General features: G+C 39.6%; 1 protein-coding gene across 2 annotated transcripts in view; it reads left to right on the top strand.

Moving 5' to 3' along the window:
* The window catches only part of TBC1D4 (TBC1 domain family member 4), a gene marked incomplete at its 5' end in the record, with an annotated part of 216,670 nt that extends 204,916 nt beyond the window's left edge, over positions 1-11,754 (top strand). For both annotated transcript variants that reach the window (XM_082675940.1, XM_082675941.1), the window contains 4 exons: positions 1,656-1,815; positions 3,785-3,954; positions 7,142-7,318; positions 9,460-11,754. In XM_082675940.1, coding sequence (XP_082532066.1) covers positions 1,656-1,815; positions 3,785-3,954; positions 7,142-7,318; positions 9,460-9,693 — 741 coding nt within the window. In that variant the 3' untranslated portion in view covers positions 9,694-11,754. The remainder of the gene's footprint in view (positions 1-1,655; positions 1,816-3,784; positions 3,955-7,141; positions 7,319-9,459) is intronic.
* Positions 11,755-13,509: the final 1,755 nt, after the last annotated feature.

The raw sequence follows: 13,509 nt of genomic DNA on the forward strand, positions 1-13,509 counted from the left end.
AGGGAACCCTCTTGCACTGTTGGTGGTAATGTAAATTGATACAGCCACTATGGAAAACAGTATGGAGTTTCCTTAAAAAACTAAAAACAGAACTACCATATGACCCAGCAATCCCACTACTGGACAAATACCCTGAGAAAACCATAATTCAAAAAGAGTCATGTACCAAAATGTTCATTGCAGCACTATTTACAATAGCCAGGACATGGAAGCAACCTAGGTGTCCATCGACAGATGAATGGATAAAGAATGTGGGACACATATATACAATGGAATATTACTCAGCCGTAAAAAGAAACGAAATTGAGTTATTTGTAGTGAGGTGGATGGACCTAGAGTCTGTCATACAGAGTGAAGTAAGTCAGAAAGAGAAAAAGAAATACCGTCTGCTAACACATATATATGGAATCTAAAAAAAAAAAAAAAAAGAAAATGGTTCTGAAGAACCTAGGGGCAGGACAGGAATAAAGATGCAGATGTAGAGAATGGACTTGAGGACACAGGGAGGGGGAAGGGTAAGCTGGGACAAAGTGAGAGAGTGGCATGGACTTATATATACTAACCAATGTAAAATAGATAGCTAGTGGGAAGCAGCCGCCTAGCACAGGGAGGTCAGCTCAGTGCTTGGTGACAGCCTAGAGGGGTGGGATAGGGAGGGAGGGAAGGAGATACAAGAGGGAGGATATATGGGAACATATGTATATGTATGGCTGATTCACTTTGTTATAAAGCAGAAACTAACACACCGTTGTAAAGCAGTTATACTCCAATAAAGATGTTAAAAAATATATACAGTATGCTAACACATATATAGGGAATCTAAAAAAAAAAAAAAAAGAAAATTGTTCTAAAGAACCTAGGGGCAGGACAGGAATAAAGATGCAGACGTACAGAATGGACTTGAGGACACGGGGAGGGGGAAGGGTAAGCTGGGACGAAGTGAGAGAGTAGCATGGCCATATATACACTACCAAATGTAAAATAGATGGCTGGTGGGAAGCAGCTACGTAGCACAGGGAGATCATCTCGGTGCTTGGTGACCACCTAGAGGGGTGGGATAGGGAGGGTGGGAGGGAGATGCAAGAGGGAGGGGATATGGGGATATATGTATACATATAGCTGATTCACTCTGTTATACAGCAGAAACTAACATAACATTGTAAAGCAGTTTTACTCCAATAAAGATGTTAAAAATAAAATAAAATAGATACCCAACAAGGACCTACTGTATAGCACAGGGATCTATGCTCAATATTATGTAACCACCTAAATGGGAAAATAATTTGAAAAAGAATAGATGCATGTATATGTATAACTGAATCACTTTGCTGTACACCCGAAACTAATGCAACATTGTTAATCAAATATAATCCAACATAAAATAAAAAGTTAAAAAAATACTACTTTTATTTCTCAAATATATGTGAATTAGTTATTAAATATTAGAGTAATAAAATTAAAGTTAGTGTATTTATGTACTCAGATAAATGCATAGTATTTTATTTTTCTTCTCCAAATTAACTTTAGATTCAAATTTATCAAATATCTGTGAATTAATTATTAAATATTAGTGTTATAAAATTAAAGTTAGTGTATTTTATGTACACTCAGATAAATGCATAATATTTTATTTTTTTTCTCCAAATTAACTTTAGATTCAAATGTACCAGCTGTCCAGGCTCCTTCATGACTATCACAGAGATCTCTACAATCATCTTGAAGAAAATGAAATCAGCCCCAGTCTTTATGCTGCCCCCTGGTTCCTCACATTGTTTGCCTCTCAATTTCCATTAGGATTTGTAGCCAGAGTTTTTGGTAAGAGATGCTGATGATCCAGTGAAACAGTGTTATTTATTCCAAGGGATATACTTCTAGCCATAAGGTGCTCCAATTGTTTTATCAAGCATTACACAGAATCGCAAATTGGTAGTGGAATTTAGTAAATAAGCCTGGCTCTGTTCTGAGAGTAATTTGAAACCATATTGTTCTTAAATAAAATTGAAATTCAAAGCGAAAGAAGAATTGAGCTTCTTTATTTGAGTAAGCTGTAATGGAGTTCTTATTTTCTTTTATACCTAAAAAATCACAGTATAATGAAATAAGGATTTACATTGTATGATTTTTTAGATTTTTAAACACATCTTTACTACCTCTTTTTATTTTCCTTCCCCACTGTCCTCTTCAACCTGGATTCAAAACACAGAGAAACATGTTCTCTAACTGGGTTAACAGAAGTACATTTTCCAATGTTGTTTCTAATGGCATTTTTGTTTTTGTTTTTGTTTTTTTTTTTGCGGTATGCGGGCCTCTCACTGTTGTGGCCTCTCCCGTTGTGGAGCACAGGCTCCGGACGCGTAGGCTCAGCGGCCATGGCTCACGGGCCCAGCTGCTCCGCGGCATGTGGGATCTTCCCGGACCGGGGCCCGAACCCGTGTCTCCTGCATTGGCAGGCAGACTCCCAACCACTGTGCCGCCAGGGAAGCCCTACAGTGTCTTTCTTATTGGGAGCTGTGGTTTTAAAGGTTAAACACTGCATTAGCACTAATACAATTTATAGGCAAAGTGCAGCAAAAGAGTATAACCGAGATGCACGGAATCAAATGTTTACCAAATTTCTCTTCTTGAGTATACGCGATTGCTTTTCTCCAGGGAAGTTTTCTTTGGAGCTTGGGTTCCTATTTATGGATCTTCTATAAATCTTTTCATTTATATATTTGCTTCTCAGAAAATAGCTTATCAAATCAAAATATTTAAGGTATCTCTAAATATTTAGGGTATCTCTCTTTGATCTACCCTTGGAAGCTTGATAACAGAATTCAGGAAACAAATCCCCCCAGTCGTCTGTTTTTTGCTAAGAGAATATGAATGATGCTGTCAGCTCTACGATAGGTGCTCCATTCTTTTCTTAGAATTTAGTGAAGAATAGAGACTGTCAGCAAAGGGAAAGATGCATGAGCTAGAAGCATGACCATGTTTGAAGTAATTGTTCCATGGTTCCCTCATTTTTAACGACCCCCTCTTTATTATTGATTGTGGAATGGCATGGATTGAGAGGAACGCTCATACAAAAGTATTTAATACTTTTCAAAACTATTGCATGTTTGTATTTGTTAGGAAGCAAAGTTCAGGGTTAGGGTAGCTTTTCTTTTTCTCTTCTGATTTAGGTTATATACTGGTTTTGATTTTTCTTTTAAAGTTTTTTTTTTTTTAATTGCTGCTCTAGTACAGTCTTTAGAATTAGACAGTCTCGGGTTTACATCAGTTTCTAGCTCTTTTATTAGTTGTTTGGCTTGCACACATATTAACTGCTTCATTTAGTTTTTTATTCTGGTCATGAGAGTTTAAATAGTCCTAATTGGTTATGTTGATTTGTTTCTGTATTCCCTTTGTGAAGAAAAATCTAAATATCAATGGATTCAGTGTTATTGAGGTATACCTAGTCTCCATTAAATTTGGCAATAAAAATTATAAATGCATGGGCAAACAGATATATAATTTATCTTTTTCTTTTTACCCTGCCCTTTATCTGAGGTTCCTAAATAAGTAAGACTATTTAAACAACTGTTTTTTTGTTCCAGTCATATTATTATTTATTTCAAATCTAGGTGATTTTGACCAGTTTTATTTTGCAAAATATTCTGTGGTTCTGTTGCAGTAATTAAAACAACACACACGCACACACACGCAAAAAACACACCAAAAAAACCCTTTAACACACAGAGGTCACTTTTTACAATAGTAGATGCATAATTTTGATCATGAAAATTATCTCTCTTTTTTTCAGATATTATTTTTCTTCAGGGAACTGAAGTTATATTTAAGGTTGCCCTCAGCCTGCTGAGCAACCAAGAGGCACTCATAATGGAATGTGAAAACTTTGAAAATATTGTTGAGTTCCTTAAAAGCACGCTCCCTGATATGAATTCCTCTGAAATGGAAAAACTTATCACCCAGGTATGAGTTAAATGGTAATAATAAGATATAAGATGAGACAGCAGTTTCTCTACTAATTATTTATTAAATGTTTTAGCATAAAGATGTAATTTTGCTTGACAGGTTTTTTTTCTTTTTGATTTGATCAAATACATTTTATCTAGAAACGAGACTACTGTGTAATTTCTCCCTTGTGACATTGTTTGTGAGGCTGTGTCTGGGCAAGGTGGTTCAGTGCTACATCATGAGTTTTTCAGGAACCTTCCAACTTAGACCAATGGTGAGACTGAAGATAGAACTGACAGAGTTAGGAGTACCTAATAAATAAGTAAGCTGAGACTCACTTACCTCTGTAATATTGTTAATTTTGTTTTAAAATATATAAGGAGTATATGTGACAAGAGCACAGACTTTAGAATTAGACAGTCTTGGGTTTACATCAGTTTCTAGCTCTTTTATTAGTTGTTTGGCTTGCACACATCACCCTAATCTTCTGAACCCTAGTATTCTCACCTCCAAAATGAGACAATTCTGATCTAAGAGGTTTTGTGTGGTTTAAATGAGACTTGCTGTATCAGTCAGGGTCCCTTGCAGGAAACAGAGTCTACCTCCAATGATTCAAAGGAAGGTACCATTTACAGGGGTGTAGGCAGGGTTAAGGGAACTGGGCACAGATGTCTAGGTACCCAGGAACTAGTAACAGAGGGAAACTGTTCATACCCATGGTGCTTCTCCCATCAGGAGAAGGATGACAGAACAATGTTATCAAGCCTAGCGAGTACCAGAACTCTGGAGGTTGCTGTGTTCTTGGTGAGCCAGACAGGGAAGGAGCAGGGAAGAAGTACCCAACCTCTTTCCCCTGCCCCTTTTGATCTCCTGATGACTTTTCCCATTGGCCATACCTAACCAGAAGCCTGCAGCAAGGAAAACAGGTCACGGGGGTCTGCCTCCCAGGGTTCAGAGAATGGATGAGGGCAGAGAATGGATCTAGGAAGCAAATGGAGGGTAATCAGCACATCGTATATCTAGTCCCTGGCTCTTCATAGGTAAGTGGTAGTTATATATTGTTGTTCAGATGACATGAATACACTTAAGACCAGATTTGTAGATACAGCAGTCATGCCTTATGAGTATTGATAACATTTAAATTTACCACTTTCCTAGAGGCCCTTAAGGTAGCAGATAAAAGACAGTTTGGAGCAAGAGAAAGGGAGTTTGAGATCTTGTGCTGGTGTCCAGCTATCTACTAGCTGTGTGACTTTGGGCAAGTTACAACCTCTCTGAGTTTCAACTTCCTCTCCTGCAAAATGGGAATAACATCGTTTTTAGGAGCAAATGTAACCAATTCAGTTGAAGAATTTTGTACACTATTATTCACTCTGTAAGAAAAACTCATATTATTACACATAAAATTTTCTTTCCACTATGTGGAATTGAAATCACAAGCAGATCATTCTGTAAATATCTATGAACAATTTTTATTTGTTAAAATGCTCTGGGGCTTCCCTGGCGGCGCAGTGGTTGAGAGTCCGCCTGCCGATGCAGGGGACATGGGTTCGTGCCCCGGTCCGGAAAGATCCCACATGCCGCGGAGCAGCTGGGCCCATGAGCCATGGCCGCTGAGCCTACGCGTCCGGAGCCTGTGTTCCGCAACGGGAGAGGCCACAACAGTGAGAGGCCCGCATACAGCCAAAAAAAAAAAAAAAAATGCTCTGGAAACTGAAAAATATAACTTTTACTTACACATTCACTTGTTTACTAATTCTTCAGAAATATCTTTTTGGACTGGCAAGCAGCGATTGTGCTTTTAGAGAGAGACGATACCTGATTTGAAATCAGATCACCTCTCTTCTAAAACTAATGAGGGAATTGCCTAGCTTTAGAGATTATTACTACGATTAATGGATAGAATTTATAGGCTGGTAGATTTGGACTTGATATTAGAGATCATTTTCTAACAAATAGAGTTGAATATGCAATGAACTGTTAATATTAAAGGAGGCTTTGATGAATAAATAAATAAAGTTTATTTATGGTCACTGTAAAAAGCACAAATAATGCAGAACAGCACCAAGAAGAAAGTAGAAGTAACTATAGATCTCAACACCTTGAGATTTAAAGCCTTTTAAATATCCTTTTATAATCTCTTTAATTATATACACAAATAAATATGTATACAGTTTTACTTAAGTGAAATCTTACTATGCATGCTATTGTATAACCTGATTTTTTAATAAAATATTTGCAGAGTATTGGATGTTTTTCCATGCCAATAAATGTAGATCCATGCCCTCATTTTTAATGGTTGTGTAGTAGTCCTTTGTGTTCATACCCACTGCATAGGGAAAAGATGATGCTTGTTTGAGGGGAATAACCAGGTTGTCTCGAAATATCATTTAAATTCTAAGATTTGAGTATCTCTAACAGTAGGAGGGTAAGTCAGCAAGTGAGATTTTTCTCACTGTAGGTTTCTTTTCTCCCTACACTGTTAGTGTAGATACAGATGCTTAAATGGCAGCTGCGGCCTCACTTTCCCTCACCAGTTTAGACTAAGGAGGAGTTGCCTGTCCTCTGACTTCTAAGCAAACTGTTCCTAGTGGGTGGCGATATGGGAGAGCAGAGGTAGCCCCAATTAAATAGCTCTGTACAGTGTCCAGGGTTTCTGAAGATTTTGAATTTAGAAGATTCTCTCTATGGTAGGATATGTTAGTGACTTCCAAGAGGCTCACATAGATTAGCAAGTAGATGAAAATATTTAGCATAAGACCTTTCTGCCCCATTGACAAACAATTAGAAAGGCTTTTGGTCTCATTATTATAGAAATACCCTTTGCAATTGTGCTTATAACCAGCAAAGATGATCATCTGCTTCCCTGAGTAACTCAGGGAAGAGTTACTCAGTAACTAATGTTGTTTATGTGGTGGGCTACATTTTGGGAGACCATTCCTAGATTATGTATATTTTGGTTGCAAAATATCTTTGAGCATTAACTTTTTCTAGTCTTGGCCTTATGAGAATGTTTCAATTGTATAGAAGTCATCTGTTTGTTCTTAACTTGACAGTCACACTTGTTATTCTTCCTTTTGATATGTCATACTATTCTTCATTAATAAGTATTGGGAAATCTACCTGAAGTACCCTAGATACACAGACTGTATCTTGGTGCACATCCTGAAGGTCAGACTAACCCACGGTGCTTTCACGGCAGGTTTTTGAGATGGATATTTCTAAACAGTTACACGCCTATGAGGTGGAGTATCACGTGCTGCAGGATGAGCTCCAGGAATCTTCCTATCCCTGCGAGGAGAGCGAACCCATGGAGAAGTTGGAGAGGGCCAACAGCCAACTGAAAAGACAAAACATGGACCTCCTAGAAAAATTACAGGTAAAGAGATAACAATTTGATCAAAAACGCACTTGGATGCCTCCTTGCCTGCACAGAACCATACCAGAAAGGATGGAGCTGTGGTGTGGATTGAACCATTGCTGACTGTGGGCCTGTGTACTGGACTGTGTCCAAGTGCTCTGGGGGGTGCAAATGCACATATCAATCTGAGTACCAATTGAGAGAGGAAATCTGCTCTCACGAAATAGTTAAATGGCAGCTGAAAGCAGAATCTCGTTCAATACTTACTGGGTGTTGTACATGTTTGGTTTCAGTTCAAGGGAGGAGGGATTGACTATAGGAAGCTGGGAAAGCTGTAGGGGACTTGGCCTGGAGCTGGACTCCGGAGGGTTGGTGGGAGAAAGGAGTGAGCAGTAGTGGGTGTTTAAATAAGGAGGATGTGGCAGAGCAGTAGAGGAAGCTTAACATCAGTTTAAGATTTACGTTGGGGCTTCCCTGGTGACACAGTGGTTGAGAGTCCGCCTGCCGATGCAGGGGACGCGGGTTCGTGCCCTGGTCCGGGAAGATCCCACAAGCTGCAGAACGGCTGGGCCCGTGAGCCATGGCCGCTGAGCCTGCGTGTCCGGAGCCTGTGCTCCACAACGGGAGAGGCCACAGCAGTGAGAGGCCCGCGTACCGCAAAAAAAAAAAAAAAAAAAAAAAAAGATTTACGTTGGAGCGCAGTGGGATAAACAGGATGGAGACAGAATTGTAGATAACTTTCAGGGTTAAGCAGAAGAACACGGCTTTAATCATGTTGAGAAGGAAATCTCTCGAAGTTTTTGAACCATATTTTAGAAAGATCAATCTGGAAATCTTGATGAGGACAGATTAGAATGGGGAGAGAAGGTGGGGAGAGAAGGTAGGGCGACCAGCTAGCAATTATTTGCAGAAATCTGACTGGGGATGATGACAGCTGTCTAGAGTAAAACTCACAGAAATGGAAAGAAAAGGGGACATTTTTGAGAGAATTGAATTAAAACATTGGTAACACATAATCCGTGCCATCAGGGAGTTTACAGTTATTTTGGAATATAAAATATTAGCTATTTGTCAATGCACCCTTACCAATGTGTGAGCGATTTAGTATAAATTAATATTACGCACCTGCAACCTGTATGAAGTGCGCTGTGTATCCAAGCCCTGAGGGGTGGGGCTTCAGTGTGACCAGAGGATGGGGAGGTGAGAAGGTGAAGCTGGGGGCTGGGGGATGGGGGAGGTGGAGCTTAAGTGCTGAGTTAGAGCTTAAGTGTTCCACGGCTCATTGGTTTCTGCTTACCCGCCACTTCCCCAGCACTGCGCATGTCCCCACACTAGAGGACACTAAAACTCTGCTTCGATGTGCAGTGAATCCTCTGACAAAGATAGCTAGGAGAGAAACAGCTGAGAAATGAGGGTCTCTAGAGTAGCTGCTCCCAGAGAAGGAACTCAGGCTTCCTTCGCTTCATCTATGTTAGCTCTGGCCCATAGAGAATTTTATGCCTTTTCCTGTTCCAAAAAAGAGCCAACAATGTCTATTTTCAGAAAGAAAAACAGTTGGGGTATTGACCCTTATTGCTAGGATGTTTCAGTGGTGATTAATTGAGCATTTCCTTATTAGGGAAAGTGGGTTTGCACCTGCTTTATATTATAATGATTTTTATTAATGGTTACAGACGTTTTCATTCACAGTTCAATGTTCTCATCACCTCTGGGTTCCCAAGTTACGTGGGCACACCCGACACCTGTTAAAACTGATAGGGTCCTAAGTATGTGTTGAGAAAACCCTGCATTTCCACTCAGAGGGCACTTCAGGGCAGTCAGCAATCTCCTGTTTCTCCCTGTCAGATTCCAGTCACTCCAGGAGAAGACCTGTGTGTGGAGTGAGGACCCTCAACCACTGTGGGACGTTGATTTAATTTTGCATTTTTGGTGTATTCAGTGAAATGACATGTCTTTTGTTAGTACCCTAGTTATATTTTTTGAGAAACCTAAAGAAATCTCCATTTCATGGGAGGTTTCAGAGTATTTGCTTCTTATACTGTTTTATTAAGTAATATGACATGATTAGTTAACATGTGTAAGGTCTGGCTGCTGCTATGATGAAGAACCAAAACCTTCAAATTTTTGATTTGGAGGATTTTGTTTTTTGCCCCAAACAGATAGCTCATGCTAAAATCCAGACCTTGGAATCCAACCTGGAAAATCTTTTAACCAGAGAGACCAAAATGAAGTCTTTGATCCGGACCCTGGAACAAGAGAAAATGGCTTATCAAAAGGCAGTGGAGCAAATTCGGAAGCTGCTGCCAGCAGACGCTCTGGCCAATTGCGAACCGCTGCTGAGAGACTTCAACTGCAACCCTAACAGCAAAGCCAAGACAGGAAACAAGCCATAACTGAAGACGTGCCACCCCAGCAGGAAGTGCTCTGAGGATGCTACCGACAGAAGGAGTGTGCATGCCGCTGGCCCAGAGCTGACAGAACCACTGAACTGGTTCCGAGCCCAAGTCAGAGCCGGTAACCCTCGCTCTCCTTAGAGCATGCCAGTTCTAAGCCATTGTACATATGTAGACTGTTTTTTGCTGTCCTTGTTGACTATGTACATATATATATATAACGGACATAAAGAGTTCATGCTTTCACATAAAGGAGTAGTGTATATTTAGAGCAGTTTTTTAAAAAAAATCAACACTTCATGAAATCCAAACCAAAGGGAAGTTAAAATGAAATTCCCCTTGGACCCATGTGAAATCATTTGTTTTTGTAGTGAAACAAAGCTAGAACATCTTTGTATATTGAAATATACTTGAAAAAAATGAATGTATTTTTTTCTCCAAAGAACAGCATGTTTCACTCAGTGCTGGAGAGGTGGAAACATTTGTGTCGCTTTATGTGCATCTGTCTTAAAATCTACGGACATTTTTAATATATATATATATGTATATGAGGAAAATGACTGACTGCCAGTCAGGCTCCTTATGGGTTTTTCAGGAACGTAGGGGCCGTCCCCTGCTGCCTGCTTTGTGCCAACGAGCATGTTGCATCTACATGCATTCTGAGTCTGGTCAGGCATTACTTTAGGTGTGTGGAAGGAGAAAGCAAGACTGTGGCTGAGTTTGCCCACCCAGCTCAAAGTGAAAGAGAACACTACTAATTTTCTAGTAAATTAGACCAGCATTGTTACTTAAACTAAAAATATCAGTCCTCAAAAATTTAATTTAGGACCTAAATTGTCTAGATCTACTTTCTACCTTTTTATTCAAATTATTCCTACAGTTGTGAATGAACTCCCCTTTCCTTGGTGCCACAGTTGGTGATAAGGATTTGCCATTTCCCACTAAAATGTAGGCACTCTTACCTTAGTTCTCTCTACCTTAAATGGAAGATAAGGAAATGAAATTATGATTGGTTTTCTAAAGATGATGTACTGTGTTGAGATACGTTGTTGTTGTTGTTGTTTTTTTTTGCCAATTGACAGGTCTGATAAGCTTGTAATCATCTTCCCCTTCCATGTGACAACTTATGAGAACTGTGGGATATTTTAAGTAAACTGTTGAAATCCATGGGAAGGGAAGGAGAAAGCCCTTCTGAAACCTACAACTCTGCATTTGGACGCCTGACTTTCTCAGTCTACAGATAGATTATTCGTAGACATTCATGCATGCTGGGTGAATAGAAGGAAAGTAACTTAAAAATTAAGTTACACATGGAATTTCTCCATTTCAGAGATGATTCTATGATAGTGCCTCGGAAAGTTGATAACAGCGTTTTTGCCTTTCCAAACAATATTTTTCGTTACTGCTTTTTGCAGTACTTGTATCATCACAGATGGATTACCTGGGATAATTTTCTTCAGAGAGAGTTTGTTATACACAAGCTACAATGTATTATAGAGTAGAAGAATAAAGCTCTAAAGGTTTCAGAAAACCTTGATGAGCAGATGATAAGCATCTCAAACCCCATTACTCAGTGTAATATAGTGACTCTTGTTACAAATCAGCATGCCCTCTAATCCAGGCAGTTTCTCAAAAGAAAATGAAGTCTTACTAGTAAAGTTAACGTAATTTCTAAGTTCTAGAAAATGCTGACCCAATCAGTTGGGGCCACCAACTCTTTTGTTGCTTGGATTTCCCTCAAATTTCTCTATTTGTAGGAGAGGTATTTTCCTATGAGGAATATGACAAATATTATCTGGTTACTGTCTGGTGATGAAAATTACCTCATGTGTAATACACAGGTGGTAGCCAGGGAATCTTCAAGTTGGGAAAAGAAACTTTTCCTTTCAGTTGTTCCGTTTAAAGTAAATTTTATTCTGGGTGTTCAAAGTCAACGTTAGAGTTGTACTATGGTGTTCGGAGCTTAAGTTGTCTTGGATACAATATTTCTTTTGAAAATGAATTTTTCTTTTGTGATCTTTTAAATGTTGCCACGATTATGCTTCATGCATTGTTACATCTTCATCCTATCAATGTAATGTCTAGTTCATTTCCAATAAATACATTGCTGCAGTTTCCTTGGCTTATTGGTTTTACTTTTGTGCATAGTAAAAGAGAAGAAGGTCTTGGCTAGAGTCCTTTATAAAATCTGCACGGGTTGGATTGTTGCTACTTAAAATTTGCACACTGATAATTCTTTGAATCAGAGACAACAAAGATAATTTTTAGAAACATTTATGAAAGGACATGGTCAGTCATTCAGTGCTAATTTTCAACTTCTTTCCCAATGGAGCCTTTTGCTGATAAATGTAAAAAAAGACAACCACACTGACAGTACTGCATTCTACCCCGTTTGTTTTTTATGCTCCCTCATAGACAGCAAGAGAGAAAAAGAGGATAAGAAAATACAAAACTTTTAAATTGGGTTAGCTCCCAAATAAAAGGATTAAAGGCACTTATTGGTGGATATGATATGAATGTGTTTACATAAAAATATGTTTCAGAATATTTTCAAGCATGTTTGGATTTCAGTAAAAGGATACTGTATCTTCTTGCTAACTTTAGGACTAAATCTTTTAAGTATTTTGTACTATATGTAGTAGTTTGAGGAGCCAGTGTAGGCTTAGGTAGAATGGTCTCTTAATATCCATGTTAATTTACCCATTTTATCACCATTTCAGCATTTCCCACCCCACCTGGGCTGGATTACAAATAGGAAATCTGCCACCTGAATTATTTAGTCCTCTACCATGATGCATCACTCTCACTCGCTTTGATATATTGAGAAAAGCACTGGGTTTGAGGTGAGATGTTTTAGATCTGAGTCTTGATTCCACCCCTTTTATTCATTCACTCAACAAGTAATTTGTGTAAGCCAAGCTAGATGCTGAGTATTCAGAGGTGGAGAAGATACAGTCCTTGTCCGCAGTGAGCTTGTGGTCTAGTGGCAGGAGGTTAACCAGAAAAAAAGAGAGTTTATACTACAGCAGGTATGCAAAGTAATCCACTCATTACACTCAAGGTGACAGGAGGGCCTAGCAGCACTTTGGAGTAGGTGACAAGTACTCAGAAGAGGTGGTGCTTGCCCTGAGCCTAGAATAGCCAGTAGAAGTTGAGCAGGTTTGTGTTTAAACAATAGATGAACGAGAGAAGATGGTGTGTTTCTGAAATCAAAACTCATTCCTTAATCCCAAAGTACAGTCAGTGTTCCCATAGGGGAGTGGTGAGAGAAGAGGCTCCGGAAAAGCAAGGGCTTTTTCATGAAGGTCTTAGCAGGCCTTGTGAAGGAGTTTGAACTCCACCTAGAGAGAAATGGGAGCCATTAAAGGCCAGTAACCTGGAGAGAGACATGCTCAGGTTTGTTCCAAACCACTTATACATCTGGACAGAAACTAGGGACTGGGAGACTGCAGTTAGGTGAATGCCATCAAAATCTAGGCCAGGGCTTCCCTGGTGGCGCAGTGGTTGAGACTCCGCCTGCCGATGCAGGGAACACGGGTTCGTGCCCCGGTCCGGGAGGATCCCACATGCCGCAGAGTGGCTGGGCCCGTGAGCCATGGCCGCTGAGCCTGCGCGTCAGGAGCCTGTGCTCCGCAATGGGAGAGGCTGCAACAGTGAGAGGCCCACGTACCGCAAAAAAAAAAAAAAAAAAAAAAAAAATCTAGGCCAAAAAAATTAGTAAAAACCTGGTCTATGGCAGTGGCCTTGGGGAAGCAAGTCAGCCTAGATCGCTCTCTCTCTGATATAATTGGTCACCGAAACCCGCTAGTTTTGTCT

The sequence above is a fragment of the Grampus griseus genome (genome assembly GCF_964374135.1).
Source record: "Grampus griseus genome assembly, chromosome: 18".
Lineage (NCBI taxonomy): Eukaryota > Metazoa > Chordata > Mammalia > Artiodactyla > Delphinidae > Grampus > Grampus griseus.